This window comes from Caenorhabditis briggsae (assembly GCF_000004555.2).
Source record: "Caenorhabditis briggsae complete genome, chrV, whole genome shotgun sequence".
NCBI lineage: Eukaryota > Metazoa > Nematoda > Chromadorea > Rhabditida > Rhabditidae > Caenorhabditis > Caenorhabditis briggsae.
In genome coordinates, this window is record NC_013488.2 from 15757599 (window position 1) to 15769594 (window position 11996).

The 11996-nt window shown below is 37.9% G+C and overlaps 5 protein-coding genes across 5 annotated transcripts in view; 2 read left to right on the forward strand and 3 right to left on the reverse strand.

Moving 5' to 3' along the window:
* The window catches only part of CBG04942, a gene marked incomplete at both ends in the record, with an annotated part of 43194 nt that overhangs the window by 3717 nt on the left and 27481 nt on the right, over nucleotides 1-11996 (forward strand). The gene's annotated exons all lie outside the window — the stretch shown is intronic.
* On the reverse strand, nucleotides 757-1293 carry CBG04943 (the record flags this gene model as incomplete). Its single annotated transcript, XM_002638055.2, has 2 exons — nucleotides 757-922; nucleotides 1163-1293. The coding sequence occupies 2 exons, from the start codon at nucleotides 1291-1293 to the stop codon at nucleotides 757-759; spliced, it is 297 nt and encodes a 98-aa protein (XP_002638101.2).
* Nucleotides 3070-5791, reverse strand: CBG04944 (the record flags this gene model as incomplete). The annotated part of the gene is made up of 5 exons (XM_045238256.1): nucleotides 3070-3484; nucleotides 3529-3836; nucleotides 5090-5208; nucleotides 5277-5402; nucleotides 5542-5791. The coding sequence occupies 5 exons, from the start codon at nucleotides 5789-5791 to the stop codon at nucleotides 3070-3072; spliced, it is 1218 nt and encodes a 405-aa protein (XP_045092805.1).
* On the forward strand, nucleotides 9040-9756 carry CBG04946 (the record flags this gene model as incomplete). The annotated part of the gene is made up of 3 exons (XM_002638057.1): nucleotides 9040-9184; nucleotides 9207-9348; nucleotides 9396-9756. The coding sequence occupies 3 exons, from the start codon at nucleotides 9040-9042 to the stop codon at nucleotides 9754-9756; spliced, it is 648 nt and encodes a 215-aa protein (XP_002638103.1).
* CBG27262 overlaps nucleotides 11813-11996 on the reverse strand; it is a gene marked incomplete at both ends in the record, with an annotated part of 3268 nt that continues 3084 nt past the window's right edge. The window contains one exon of the mRNA XM_045238257.1: nucleotides 11813-11821. Coding sequence (XP_045098369.1) covers nucleotides 11813-11821 — 9 coding nt within the window. The remainder of the gene's footprint in view (nucleotides 11822-11996) is intronic.

Sequence of the window (11996 nt, forward strand, 5' to 3'; positions counted from 1 at the left end):
GCCGTGGCCTAGGTTTTTCACTGAAAATCCTCGTCCCCCGGCGGCACCTTTTTTTGAATTTTCTTCCTTTTCACGCCGTTTTTCGGGGATTTCGGATTTTCTTTGAATTTTTTCGCAATAATATTTGAAAAATAGATAAATTTTAACACATTTTAATGCAATAAAAATTTTTGGTCGGAGTCCCCCTTTAAAGGTGGTGTGCGGTGAAAAATTTTATTGCTTTATTTTGTGCAGAAAACCATGTAGATTCCCATAAAAATAAAAATAAATTCAAAAAAAATTCCTTCGTTGAGAAAAACGGCATCGAAAAGTCAAAGTGGCAACCGGTGGCCTAGCGGCCAGGTGTGAGTTTTCTAGGCCAATTGCCGGTAAAAGCGCGCGAAATTCGAATTTTTATCGATTTTCAGTGTTTTCTCTGATTTTTGACAAATTTTTTCCTACACCTGGGATGAAATAAACAAAAACATTTTGAAATCTTAAAAAAAAAACATCAGAGAAAACACTGAAAATCGATAAAAGTTCGAATTACGCGCGCTTTCACAGGTGGATCGCGAGGAACGTTATATGGGATCGCGCGGTGCTGTATATGCTCGCAATACAAAACATATAGGGGCGCATGATGCGAGCATATAGGATCCACGCGCCGACTAACGCATATAGGATCCACGCCGCCGCCCAGCAATTCCTCCCCTCCCCCAGGTCCTAATATCCTCTGTGAACTGAAAATAGTGTTTACCAGTACAAATTTATTGAAAATTAATAAAAATGACAAAAATGAAGTAAAAAGAACATAAAAATAAATGAAAAATTAACATTTTTGTCTCCTGGCTCCTTGGACTCGATATTTTCGCCGCATTTCTCCCTCTTTATATCCATTAGACGAAAGTCCAATCGAGAAGTTGCTCTTGGTTGTTTTTTTTTTCTGAAAAACTGAATATATTTTGAAAATTTTCGATAGTTTTAATTATTCACAGCGAAAATTTGTCAAGCCTAGTACTTAGAAAACGAAGCTGCTTTTGCAAATTCGTATATTTCGTGTGAAGCGATACCTCTAGCAAAAAAGCAAATCTTGGAATGCTCTTTGCAAGTTCAGTCAAAACAATTTCGCAGGTGTTCTTTTATCGAATTATTTTCAAGCGTTTCAAACACAAAATTCGCTAACCTTTTCGTTTTTCTGTCGGTGCTGTTTCTTTCACTTGTCGTGTGGCCAGTGGAGACGGTGAAGGGTTTAGTTGTCACCGAATTCTGAGCTCCGCTTCTGAAAAATGAAGTCAGTGAGAAACTGAATGTCATGCATGTTTCTTACCTGTAGCTATCCGCAGAAAACTTCTGGTTTTTAGCTTTAGGTAGACAAGCTTTAGGTAGACAGATTTACGGTAAACAACTCGCGATGCGGGATATCGGAGCGTCGTTGTGTACTTTTTCAGCGGAATTACCAAATTAAATGTGCAAAAAAATCCGATTCGTGTGGAAATATATAATATTGTGATGTAAAATAAGCAGACAGAGCATAAGGGCATTTTATGGTAACATAAAATCCGGATTTTGACAGGTTTTTTTTGGAGTAAACGTCGCAACACAGCCTGCAGAAAATGTTGAACTTTTTAAAGACAAAATTCCCATCGAGTTTAATGAAATTCCAAGCCTAATATCCAGCAGCTGTATATGTTTTCTGATCACCTGTCTTGGTTAACTACTTTTCCCCGATAACACTATTTTTCATTTACATGTTTTGTAAATGCCATCAGGTTTCCGTGAAGACACATTTTAGAATGAGCCACCTCTTCCCCTTTAACTTTAAACTTTGAGCTAATTTATCTGGTTTCCTGTGAAAGATATCAGAAAGTTGTTAACTGACAGAATGTTTTTGATATTATAATAAACATTTTGTCAGTTGATCATTTTCTGATATCTTTTACAGGAAATGAGATATATGGGATCGAAGTTTACAGTTTGGTTTGCACTCGATTAGAATGTTGAGGGAATATGGAACCTATATGCGAGCACGGACTGGGCATATGCTTTCCCTGCTTACTCGACGCCCACCGCCGCCCACCAGCAACCACCAGCCCAAATAGAGGGCTTAACGAACGCTATATGCGCGCATTCACAGTATGGGCCACAATGCGCCCATATATGTTCTATGTTCTGCGCGATCCACCTGTGTTTACCGGCAATTGGCCTAGAAAACTCACACCTGGCCGCTAGGCCACCGGTTCCCACTTTGACTTTTCGATGCCGTTTTTCCCAATGAAGGAATTTTTTGATTTTTTTTCTTTATTTTTATGGGAATCTACATGGCTTTCTGCACAAAATAAAGCAATAAAATTTTTCACCGCACACCACCTTTAAAAACTCGAAATACAGATGTTTCCTGAACATTTGAATGCAAAAGTGAGTTAACAGTAGTTACAGTACACCATGACTTCGGCGGTCTGAATAAGTACGCAGTATCTCTCAGTCTAAATCCATATGCCCAAAGTGCGTAAAAGACTATTCAATCACATAAATATGTTCCCAAAGAGAGATAGGAAGAACGAAATTAAACTACATACAAATAGATTTTAAAAAGGTGGGACGGAGATAATGATCAAGATTTTTATTTAAAAAATACCCGACTTTTTCAAAAAGTTTAGCGGCCTGTCATCCGCTCTTGATTCCCACACTTTCCACGCGCTATCTACCCGTCATCAATTTCGCAATAGAAAAATCGGCTGGTTTCTTGGACTGTTTCTGAATTTTTGAATTCCTCCTAAAATCTTCTGACGTGAAAGTCAGAAAGTTCTTGAAATAATTTCGACTTGCCACAAAGAGAATTTGATAAAAATTTTGCAAATGACCTGGAACTGGGTGAACATGGAGTTCTGTCAAACCTCAAACTGTTTTTCAGGTCAATATGATATGCTGAGGGTGTATGCGAGAAAAAGTATTTTATTGAATTTCTGAAAAGATTGACTGAACGGAATTTCAACAGGAATAAAAAAAAATAGTTCATTAAACATCAAGCCTTACAAGTATCAAACCCAGTAATCAAATAAATCCGCAAAAAACTTGTTTTTTTGAAAAAAATCACATCAAAAGAATATCTCTAACACTATCATCGAATCTCATAAAACTAAATAAATCAGAAACCCTTGTCTGATTGTATAGACTCTTGACACCACATCGGATTGAGCTTATTAGCAGGAGGATTTCCCCAAATCTTTCAGCTCCAGTTTTGAAGTTCTTCATCATACAATGATTCATTAACTCCTCCATACAATTTGTGTAGACACCTGCCAGCACACCTTCCTGGCCAGAATACACGGCTCGTTTAGAGCAAGATGCTGAAATTGAAAAAAAAATTTCATTTTTAGATGTTGTTGACGTACGCTTTAATATCAGAATCGTCTTCAATGCGGCACACTCTGTCTCATCGAGTTGTAATTTTCGGAACGGCCATACTACTGTACCCAATATGTTGGTCACAAAGTTATGGTGGAGTCTGAAAAGATTCAATTATCCAAAGTTTTTAGAGCTGCAACGTACTGTGTCTTAACTTTGATGCCTTCTACATCAATAGTTGTTTGGGGTAGACCAAAAAAATAATCATTGTGCATGAAGCTCCCATTTGGAAGTAGCCAGATCCCTAGATCCGCTTCTTTTGCAGTCTTGTAAGCCGAATCGATTAGTAGGAATGCCAGAAAGTATTCGGATAAGACACTTTTCTTAATTTCTATGGATAATTTCTTGAATGGTTTCAACCGATCTGCCCACTCATTTGCTTGTTTCAGAGCCAATTTCATCATTATGTTTACGTCCTGTGCTCTGGCTCTCCGGCGATATTTCACAATGTTCTGGAACTAAAATTATCTTTTAAAAACCTATTTTAAAAAGCATTAAAAGTTCTTCGTAGGCAGAAAGTCTTCGTGATCATCTTCGTATGCAGAAAGTCTTTGTGATCATCTTCGTAGGCAGAAAGTCTTTGTGATCATTTATAGGATTTACGGAACGGGAAGAGAAGAGGACACATTCAGCGCAAACGATGATCGTTATCGGTGCGACCATTCAATCACATGAATTTGTTCCCAAAAGGAGAAGATGAAAGAGTGAGAGTGAAATTAGACTACATACAAGATGATAAGAACAATTTGGAACGGGAGTGATATGATTGGATTTTGATATAAAAACAGAATTGACCCATTTTTCAGCTTTATCGGCATGTCATCCGCTCTTTTTTACGCACTTTTTACGCGCAAAATAATTTCTGATAGACCCGGTATATTCCTTGGAGTTTTGACCCTAGAAGCTGAAAAAAAACACAAGGCATAATCTTTGGAATGTAGCAGATGGTTTTTGAAAAACTAAATTTTAAAAATATTTCTTAAGATAATTTTTACAAAATTTGAAAACTAGTGTTTCATCAGAATAGAGAACTACCGATCAGGGTTGTCGTACGATTGGCCTCGGCTTGCCTGATTCCCGGCTTGGTCGGCCGGCCATGTTAAAAAATGTTTTGTTGGCCAATTTTGTCGAATCTTTCAAACTCTGATAAAATACAGGTTTTCATTCCGAAGGATTTTGCTCAGCCCCACACGGTCGGCCGGCCAAAAACATTCTCTGATAGAATGCCATTTTATATGTACTTGTGTTTCGAGCTTAATTAACTCGATTCTTATCAACAATATCAAAAATCTGTAAACTACAAAAATTTTGCTGATATTATGGCAAAAACTTTATCATTTGACAGATTATTGACATTTTTTAAAGAAACCGAGATAATTGAGCTCGAAAAAAGTCGTCAATTTAGAACATAGATTTAGAACAATTTAGAACAATTTAGACCATAGTACACCATGACTCCCCAAAGCCACATGTCTTTAAATTCCTAGACCCAATCATCCTTATTCCTATCAAGTAGTAAAATTAACTTTCCCTATCCTCATCTATTCCCTTTCAAACCGTTTTGTGGTCACTTTATCTCTTCTCTTCCGTCCGAAAAACTAATTTCTCCCGGGAATAATTATGTGATTTCGCAAAAGAATGATGTCAATAAAATCACGAAGACTTTTCGAAAAGAACTATTACAAAAACGAGATCAAAAAGATACCTGACTATCTCTGTGAAATGCCACGTCAGCGTCATGAGCGGCAAAGAAGGGCAAGTGTTGGGCATGCTGTTCCCGTTGGAATTGAACAAAAGATCCTAGAAATGCGCTGGGTTGGCTGTCTGGAAACTGAGATTCTGATTCGATTTGAGATTGTATTTTTTACCGCTAAGATATATAACTTTGGGACTTGTTGACGATTCTCTAGAAGCTTTTCTTCTGGGTCCAATGAGGTCCCTTCTTTGAATTGCACTTTCTCGTAATCCGACTTGAAGGCATTTTTCAAACCGACAGGATCGACAAGCACATCGGTATGCTGGGATTAAGCAAGGTTTGATCTAAGTGAAGAGACCCTCTAATAGAAGAGCACCCCAATGATAAAGGGGACCCATACAAAGACTAATAAAATGTCATGCCCTTCAGACTTAAGTATTACGGTATACATAAAAACTCACTGTAGGAAATGATACAATTGCCGGCTCTCAAACATTTATATTTCAGATTCTTCACTATTGTTCTTCGAAAAAATACAGTACACCCTAGGCAGGCTGGTGCTCCGTATCTCTTATTATTAAAATGGTCTCCACAGATTTGACAACAATCATCTGAAGTCGGAATAGAAGGCGTGGAACTAGCAGAAGATTCAGACAGAACAATAACGGAGTCCTCTTCAAAAAGCGTCATTTCTTGACCGTAAAAGCACATGACGTTTTGGCGTCGGGATTGAACGGAGACTTTCAATAAGTTTGAATGATTTTAGGATCAAAAAACTATGGAAAAAAGTGGGCGGAGCCTTTCTCGTCTCTAGTCTGGACGAACATTTTGCACTAGGGTTTGAATAGGGTACATTGCGAGAGAGAAAGCTGAAGAAAAAGATGAACTGCGTGCATCTAGGAAAACGAAGATCGGAGATTGGAATCGTTGAATTCGGAATTCTTTTCGCGGACACAGAGAAGCAAGCGAGGGAATACGATAACGGGGACGTGATTTGTGCCCTACGGGTGTAGCCTACGATTGGACCGGATGAGGCGAGTTTCAAAAACAAATGAAGCTTGTAATAAAAGTTCATTCTTGTAACTTCTGGTCAGAAGTCGAGCAGGGTTCAGCTGTTGGCCAGATTCTGGTCTTAGCTTGCCCAAAAGCGACTGTACAGCGGGCCATGTTCAGATATTAATCAGAAATCGAAAGTTTAAATATTTACTACTATGTCGACTCTTTTACTACTATTTTAGGAGATCGGTCGGCTTGTCTTACCTAGAATCTGACCAATCTCCAACCTGAAGTTACTGAAAAGGAACGTTTTTAAAATGTCTTTTTGGGATTTCGCTGAAAATTTGTAGAAATGTACTTCCGAACATGATGAAAACGAGTTAAGTGATATTTAGTCACTGCATCGGATTGGAATCAGAATGTGATTTTTAAAAGTGTTCCAGTGCTGCATTTTGATGATTTTTCAGAGATAAGACCAAGTTAGGGTCCTTCAAACTTCTTTAGTTTTCATTGTAAAATCATTGTTCTCTGGAGGAACGGATAGATTTTCCACTGGATTCAAACTCATTATTATTCGATAGAATTGAAATGAAAATTGTAGAAATTGGTCCATTCTTCTAAAAAAATACGGATATTTTTATGATTTTGGTGAAAAAAGTTTATGATCGGTATATGTATCTCAATTGGAAGGATGCGTACAAACAAGTCATCAATTACTACGAACCTGAAATTATATTTTTGTTTAGTAGACTTCTGAATTCAACAAATCTATTTAGTCCCAAATTCGGCATATTAGTTTCGGAATAACAATGTGTTTTTTTCTTTTTTGTTGAGCGTCTAGGGGGAAAACTTCACCCAGTACCCAGATCCAGGCTTTATGCAAAACTTTGATAAAAATCTTTCGGTGGCAATTTAACATTACATAGAATATTTTTAGGGAAATTTAAAAATTCAGGAGTAGTTCAAGAAACCAGCCGATTTTTCTTTAGCGGCGATGATGATGGGTAGATAGCGCCTAGTAGGTGTGTGAATCGAGAGCGGACAACGGGTCGAAACACGGAAAAAATCCACATTTTCAAAATCACAAATCCGAACTTATCTTACTAGGGTAGGCCCCAATTCGGGTGTGGCGATACGGGTGATGACCTATATCACCTGAAAGCTGACATTTTCCTGATTCCAAATCTGTTTTCAAAAAGTGCATTGTCGCGGTAGTTTTCGAGAAAATTGGGTCGAAAGTTTTGAAAAGGTGACGTGGATTTTTCATCTCATTTTCCTTCCTCAGGTATATAAGTTTTGAAGCATAGAAACAATGTGGAAGCGTGGTCGAATGGTTAGTGAGGAAGAATATGAAGCGGGTTCTCTCTGGTTCGACTCCCTCAAGCTGCTAAACTATTTTTGAATTTTTTCTTCGTTTTTTTCCGGTGACTGTACCTGACTTCTAGGTGATCCTATATGGTTCCATATACTTAGCATTGGTTTCCATTTTGATTTTAACTGTTTTTCCTATTATTTTCGAAACTTTTTGTTTTCATCTGCTTTTCCACAATTTTCAAAGGATAGTCCATTGAAGATTCTAGACAAACCTCATATTTTTGATTTTGCTCAAACTATTGTCATTGGTCCTTTTGGGCACGCTGATCACAGAACTGAAGTCATTTTTTCCACCCGGCCTTGTGAAAAAAGTTATGAGCTACAAAAGTGACTACAGCACTAATTTCTCATTTTTAGAGTGAGTTTCTGAAGGAATTATTGACTTTATTTGGGGATATTCAAATGCTATTCGTATTTTGTATGCGTGTCTACAATCTGAAGAAGTTTTCTCTTATTTTCGAAAAAAAAATTTTGTTGAAAAAATCGTCATGGGGTACCCCATTGTTTGGCATTTTTTCAATTTTCGAAAAACTTTTAATGTGCTAGAATTAGTTCAAAACAAAGAGAATAAATAAAAAAAGTTGTTTCACGAGATTCGATAACCTATGTCCATTTATACAAGTCAGATACGGTCACCGGAAAGAACGAAGAAAAAATTCAAAAAAAGTTTAGCAGTTCGAGGGGGTCGAACCAGAGAGTACCCGCTTGATTTTCTTCATCACTAACCATTCGACCACGCTTCCACATTCTTTCACCGTTTTAAAACTTATATACGTGAGGAAGGGAAATGAGATTGAAAATCCACGTCATTTTTCAAAACTTTCGACGCAATTTTCTCGAAAACTACCGCGACAATGCACTTTTTGAAAACAGATTTGGAATCAGGAAAATGTCAGCTTTCAGATGATATAGGTCACCGCCCGTATCGCCACACCCGAGTTGGGGCCTTCCCTAGTTAATCATCTCGTATGTAGTCTACTTCGAAATCCAGTTGCCAAATTTTTAGCAGACACAAAAGCGCCAAACCCAATTGTCAGAAACGCTCCCTAGATAGCTTTCAGGCCTAACAAAAGTACTTCGAGCTCAATTATTTCAATTTTTATAAGAGATATTGAAAATTGTTAAAAAATTAAACCATTTATCAGTTGAGAGGTATTTGTTGTCTCTATTGAAATTGAGATAATTGAGCTGAAAGTGCAAGTATGGGATGACTTTCATTAGAGTGTTTACGGTAAATAAGACTTTTTTGCTTATCGTTGTACACTTGATACTCAGCCAACGAGCTTTATAAAAATCAGAAGCGAAATCTCACGTTTGCTAGGCGCGATTCATGAAAATAGGTTTCGGACGGTTTGCCGATACTGTAGATTATTATCAGGTCACACAAAGACCAATTACACTGAACAGAAAAAGGATCCTATTTTTAAAAACGGCAAAATATACTTGGATTCTTAGATTTTCCAACAAAAAAACTTCAAATAATCGATTTTTCGATCCGCCCCAGGAAAGCAAAACTAGTAAAATTCACTTTTCGATTTCAACATTCGGTAAAAAATAAGGAAGCAGCCGAGTATATTGAGTTTTTCGACATGGATGATATTTTGTTCCCAAAAAATTATCCAACATATCTGGAGGAGTTTAGAGCGGAATGGTTGGTAGACCCAACTAGTAATTCAATTTATTATGGGAGAAGAGAACACGAATTTATGAAAGGTTGGGAGGGAGTCTCAGTAGGTAAAATGAGTCAGATTTTCAGCTGAGACACTAGCTGAATTCAATTTTGTTGACCTGGTTTCTAGTCTACTATCTTCGCCAACTGTGAAAAGAGGGAAAGTCGTGGTAAGACCCGATAGATACCACTCCACATGGATCCATTATAGCTGGCATGACTTGAATCGGTTAGTTCCAAATTTCACAGCCAATTTTGCAAAGAATTTAATTTCAGACGAGAAATTTTGTCACCAAACCTGGTCCATGTGCAAAGACCACTCCAGAAAAACGGAAGCAATAAGATCACGGAAACATGGAAAATGGAGTTCGGCTCTTTCAACGAGACTATAAAACAAGAAGATATAGAAGCGATAGAGGAGGATATGAAATTGATGAAAGAGCTTCCGAATATCTCAAAGATATCACAGAAAATCCCGAAATCAGATTTTTACCTCCCTATTGTTTTTGATTGTTACTACAAAGCGTTTTATGGTGCTGCATTTGATAACAAGCCCGGAGGATTCGGATGTCCTAATGCAGATTTATGTGAATTGCCACAAAGGGAAGAGTATAGATGTGTACAGTACTGGCCATAAAGAATGCGACAACTTGTTTTTTGACGATAACTTTTTGAAAACTCAACTTTTCAACTCGAATTTTTTACTGTAGACACATTGGAAAGTTACGAAAACTTGCGTACTTGGAAATTGCATCATCTTGCAAACAAAATTTTTTTCAATTGTTTTCATTTTTTTTTTTCATTTTGCATATTTTTCATGATTTTTGGTTTTTTTAAATAAAGTTGAAAGACAACTAATTGGAATTAGTTTTAGTTATTGTTTTATTGTTTTTCAGATATGGTTAGACCATTCGGGAAAAAATCCTTCTCTGTGGACGAGCGAAAAAGCATTGTGCGTGGTCATGAACTCGGCGCGCATCCGAAGATACTTGCAACTCAGTTTAGTTGTTCTTCCAGCCAAATTTACCGTATTCTGAAGAAAAATCGAGATGATGTGAGGTTTCAATCAGCTTTCTCAACTAAATTTAACAATTTAGAATGGCGTTGTTCATCGCCAATCTCCAGGAAGACCCCGAACCACTTCCAGAAATATGGATCGGAACATTTTGCGCGCATGCCGAGAAGATCCTAGACGCACATCTACGGATATTTAACTTTCTGTGACGTCTCCAAATGAACCGGTACCATCGAGAAGAACTATTAGAAGACGTTTGCAAGTTGCTGGACTGCACGGACGAAGACCAGTCAAAAAACCACTCGTCAGTTTGAAAAACCGAAAAGCTCGCGTTGAATGGGCTAAACAGCACTTGTCCTGGGGCCCCCGTGAGTGGGCAAATCACATCTGGAGCGATGAATCGAAGTTCAATATGTTCGGAACTGATGGTATTCAGTGGATTCGACGTCCCATTGGCTCCAGGTATGCTCCACAGTACCAATGTCCAACTGTGAAACATGGAGGTGGATCTGTGATGGTTTGGGGATGCTTCTCCGACACTTCTATGGGACCATTGAAGAGAATCGTTGGAACCATGGATCGATATGTGTACGAAGACATCCTGGAGAACACAATGAGACCATGGGCAAGAGCAAATTTGGGTCGATCGTTCCAACAGGATAATGACCCGAAGCATACTTCGGGTCATGTCGCCAATTGGTTCAGACGTCACCGTGTGAACCTCCTAGAATGGCCAAGTCAATCTCCAGACTTGAATCCCATCGAGCATATGTGGGAGGAGCTGGAACGCCGCCTCAAAGGAGTCAGAGCATCCAATGCCAATCAAAAGTTTGCTCAACTCGAAGCTGCTTGGAAGAGTATCCCGATGACGGTGGTTCAGACGCTCCTGGAGTCGATGCCACGTAGATGCAAGGCTGTTATCGATGCGAAAGGATACCCAACGAAATATTAAATCACTTTTTATTGTTACCTTTATTTTGTTTTTGACCTCCGGTGTTTCTTGAGCTTCTTTGTATAGATCTCCAAAAATGTCATTTTCATGAATTTTCGAAAAAAATTAATTTTCAAAAAAATTGTAGCAGAATATTAAAACCAACTTAGCCTAAAAGTTTTTGATAGTGCTGAAAAAATCTTACCAAAAATTCGGATTGAAAAGTTGAGTTTTCAAAAAGTTATCTTCAAAAAACAAGTTGTCGCATTCTTTATGCCAGTACTGTACATTCGGATGCGAATTATTTCTCGGGTCCACATATGAAACCCTTAACGTTTCATTTCGCGAATAACTCGTTTTGGAGTTGGAGCATCGGGTGTTATCAATAAATTTGTTATCTGAAAATTTTTTTCGTTCCGTGATTTCTCAAAGGAGGGACAGAAGACAGGATCTTGTGCTTTAGATTTTCTACCCCACGATTCTTTAGCTCTCCCCATTTTTTAGTTTTTCTCTATCAAAGGGGAACTTAGTTCATCAGCTGGTGCAGTTAACACTTCATTGAATATAGACTAGCAGATTTTATCTTCTTCTGTTTTTGTTTATACAATACCGAAACTTCTAATTGTAAGCAAAGCACAGTTCACTCCGTTGTGTTAAATTTTCAAATGGGGGAAGATGAATGACATATTTATTCTTTGTCGGGTATTCGTTATCCCCAGTTTGTGTAATAGCCCCATCTCGTGTTTCTTAATCTCTCTTCATTGTAACTGTATATGTCATGATCCGGAAATTTTGTCGAGCATTTTCCACACTCAAAAAAACGGGAAATCCACTGAAACTTTCAAAAATAGTTTGCAGTATCATAGATACCGTAAAACCTCTAATAGAACGACACCCGGATCGTCCACTTTGAGCCTATATATCTCACTTC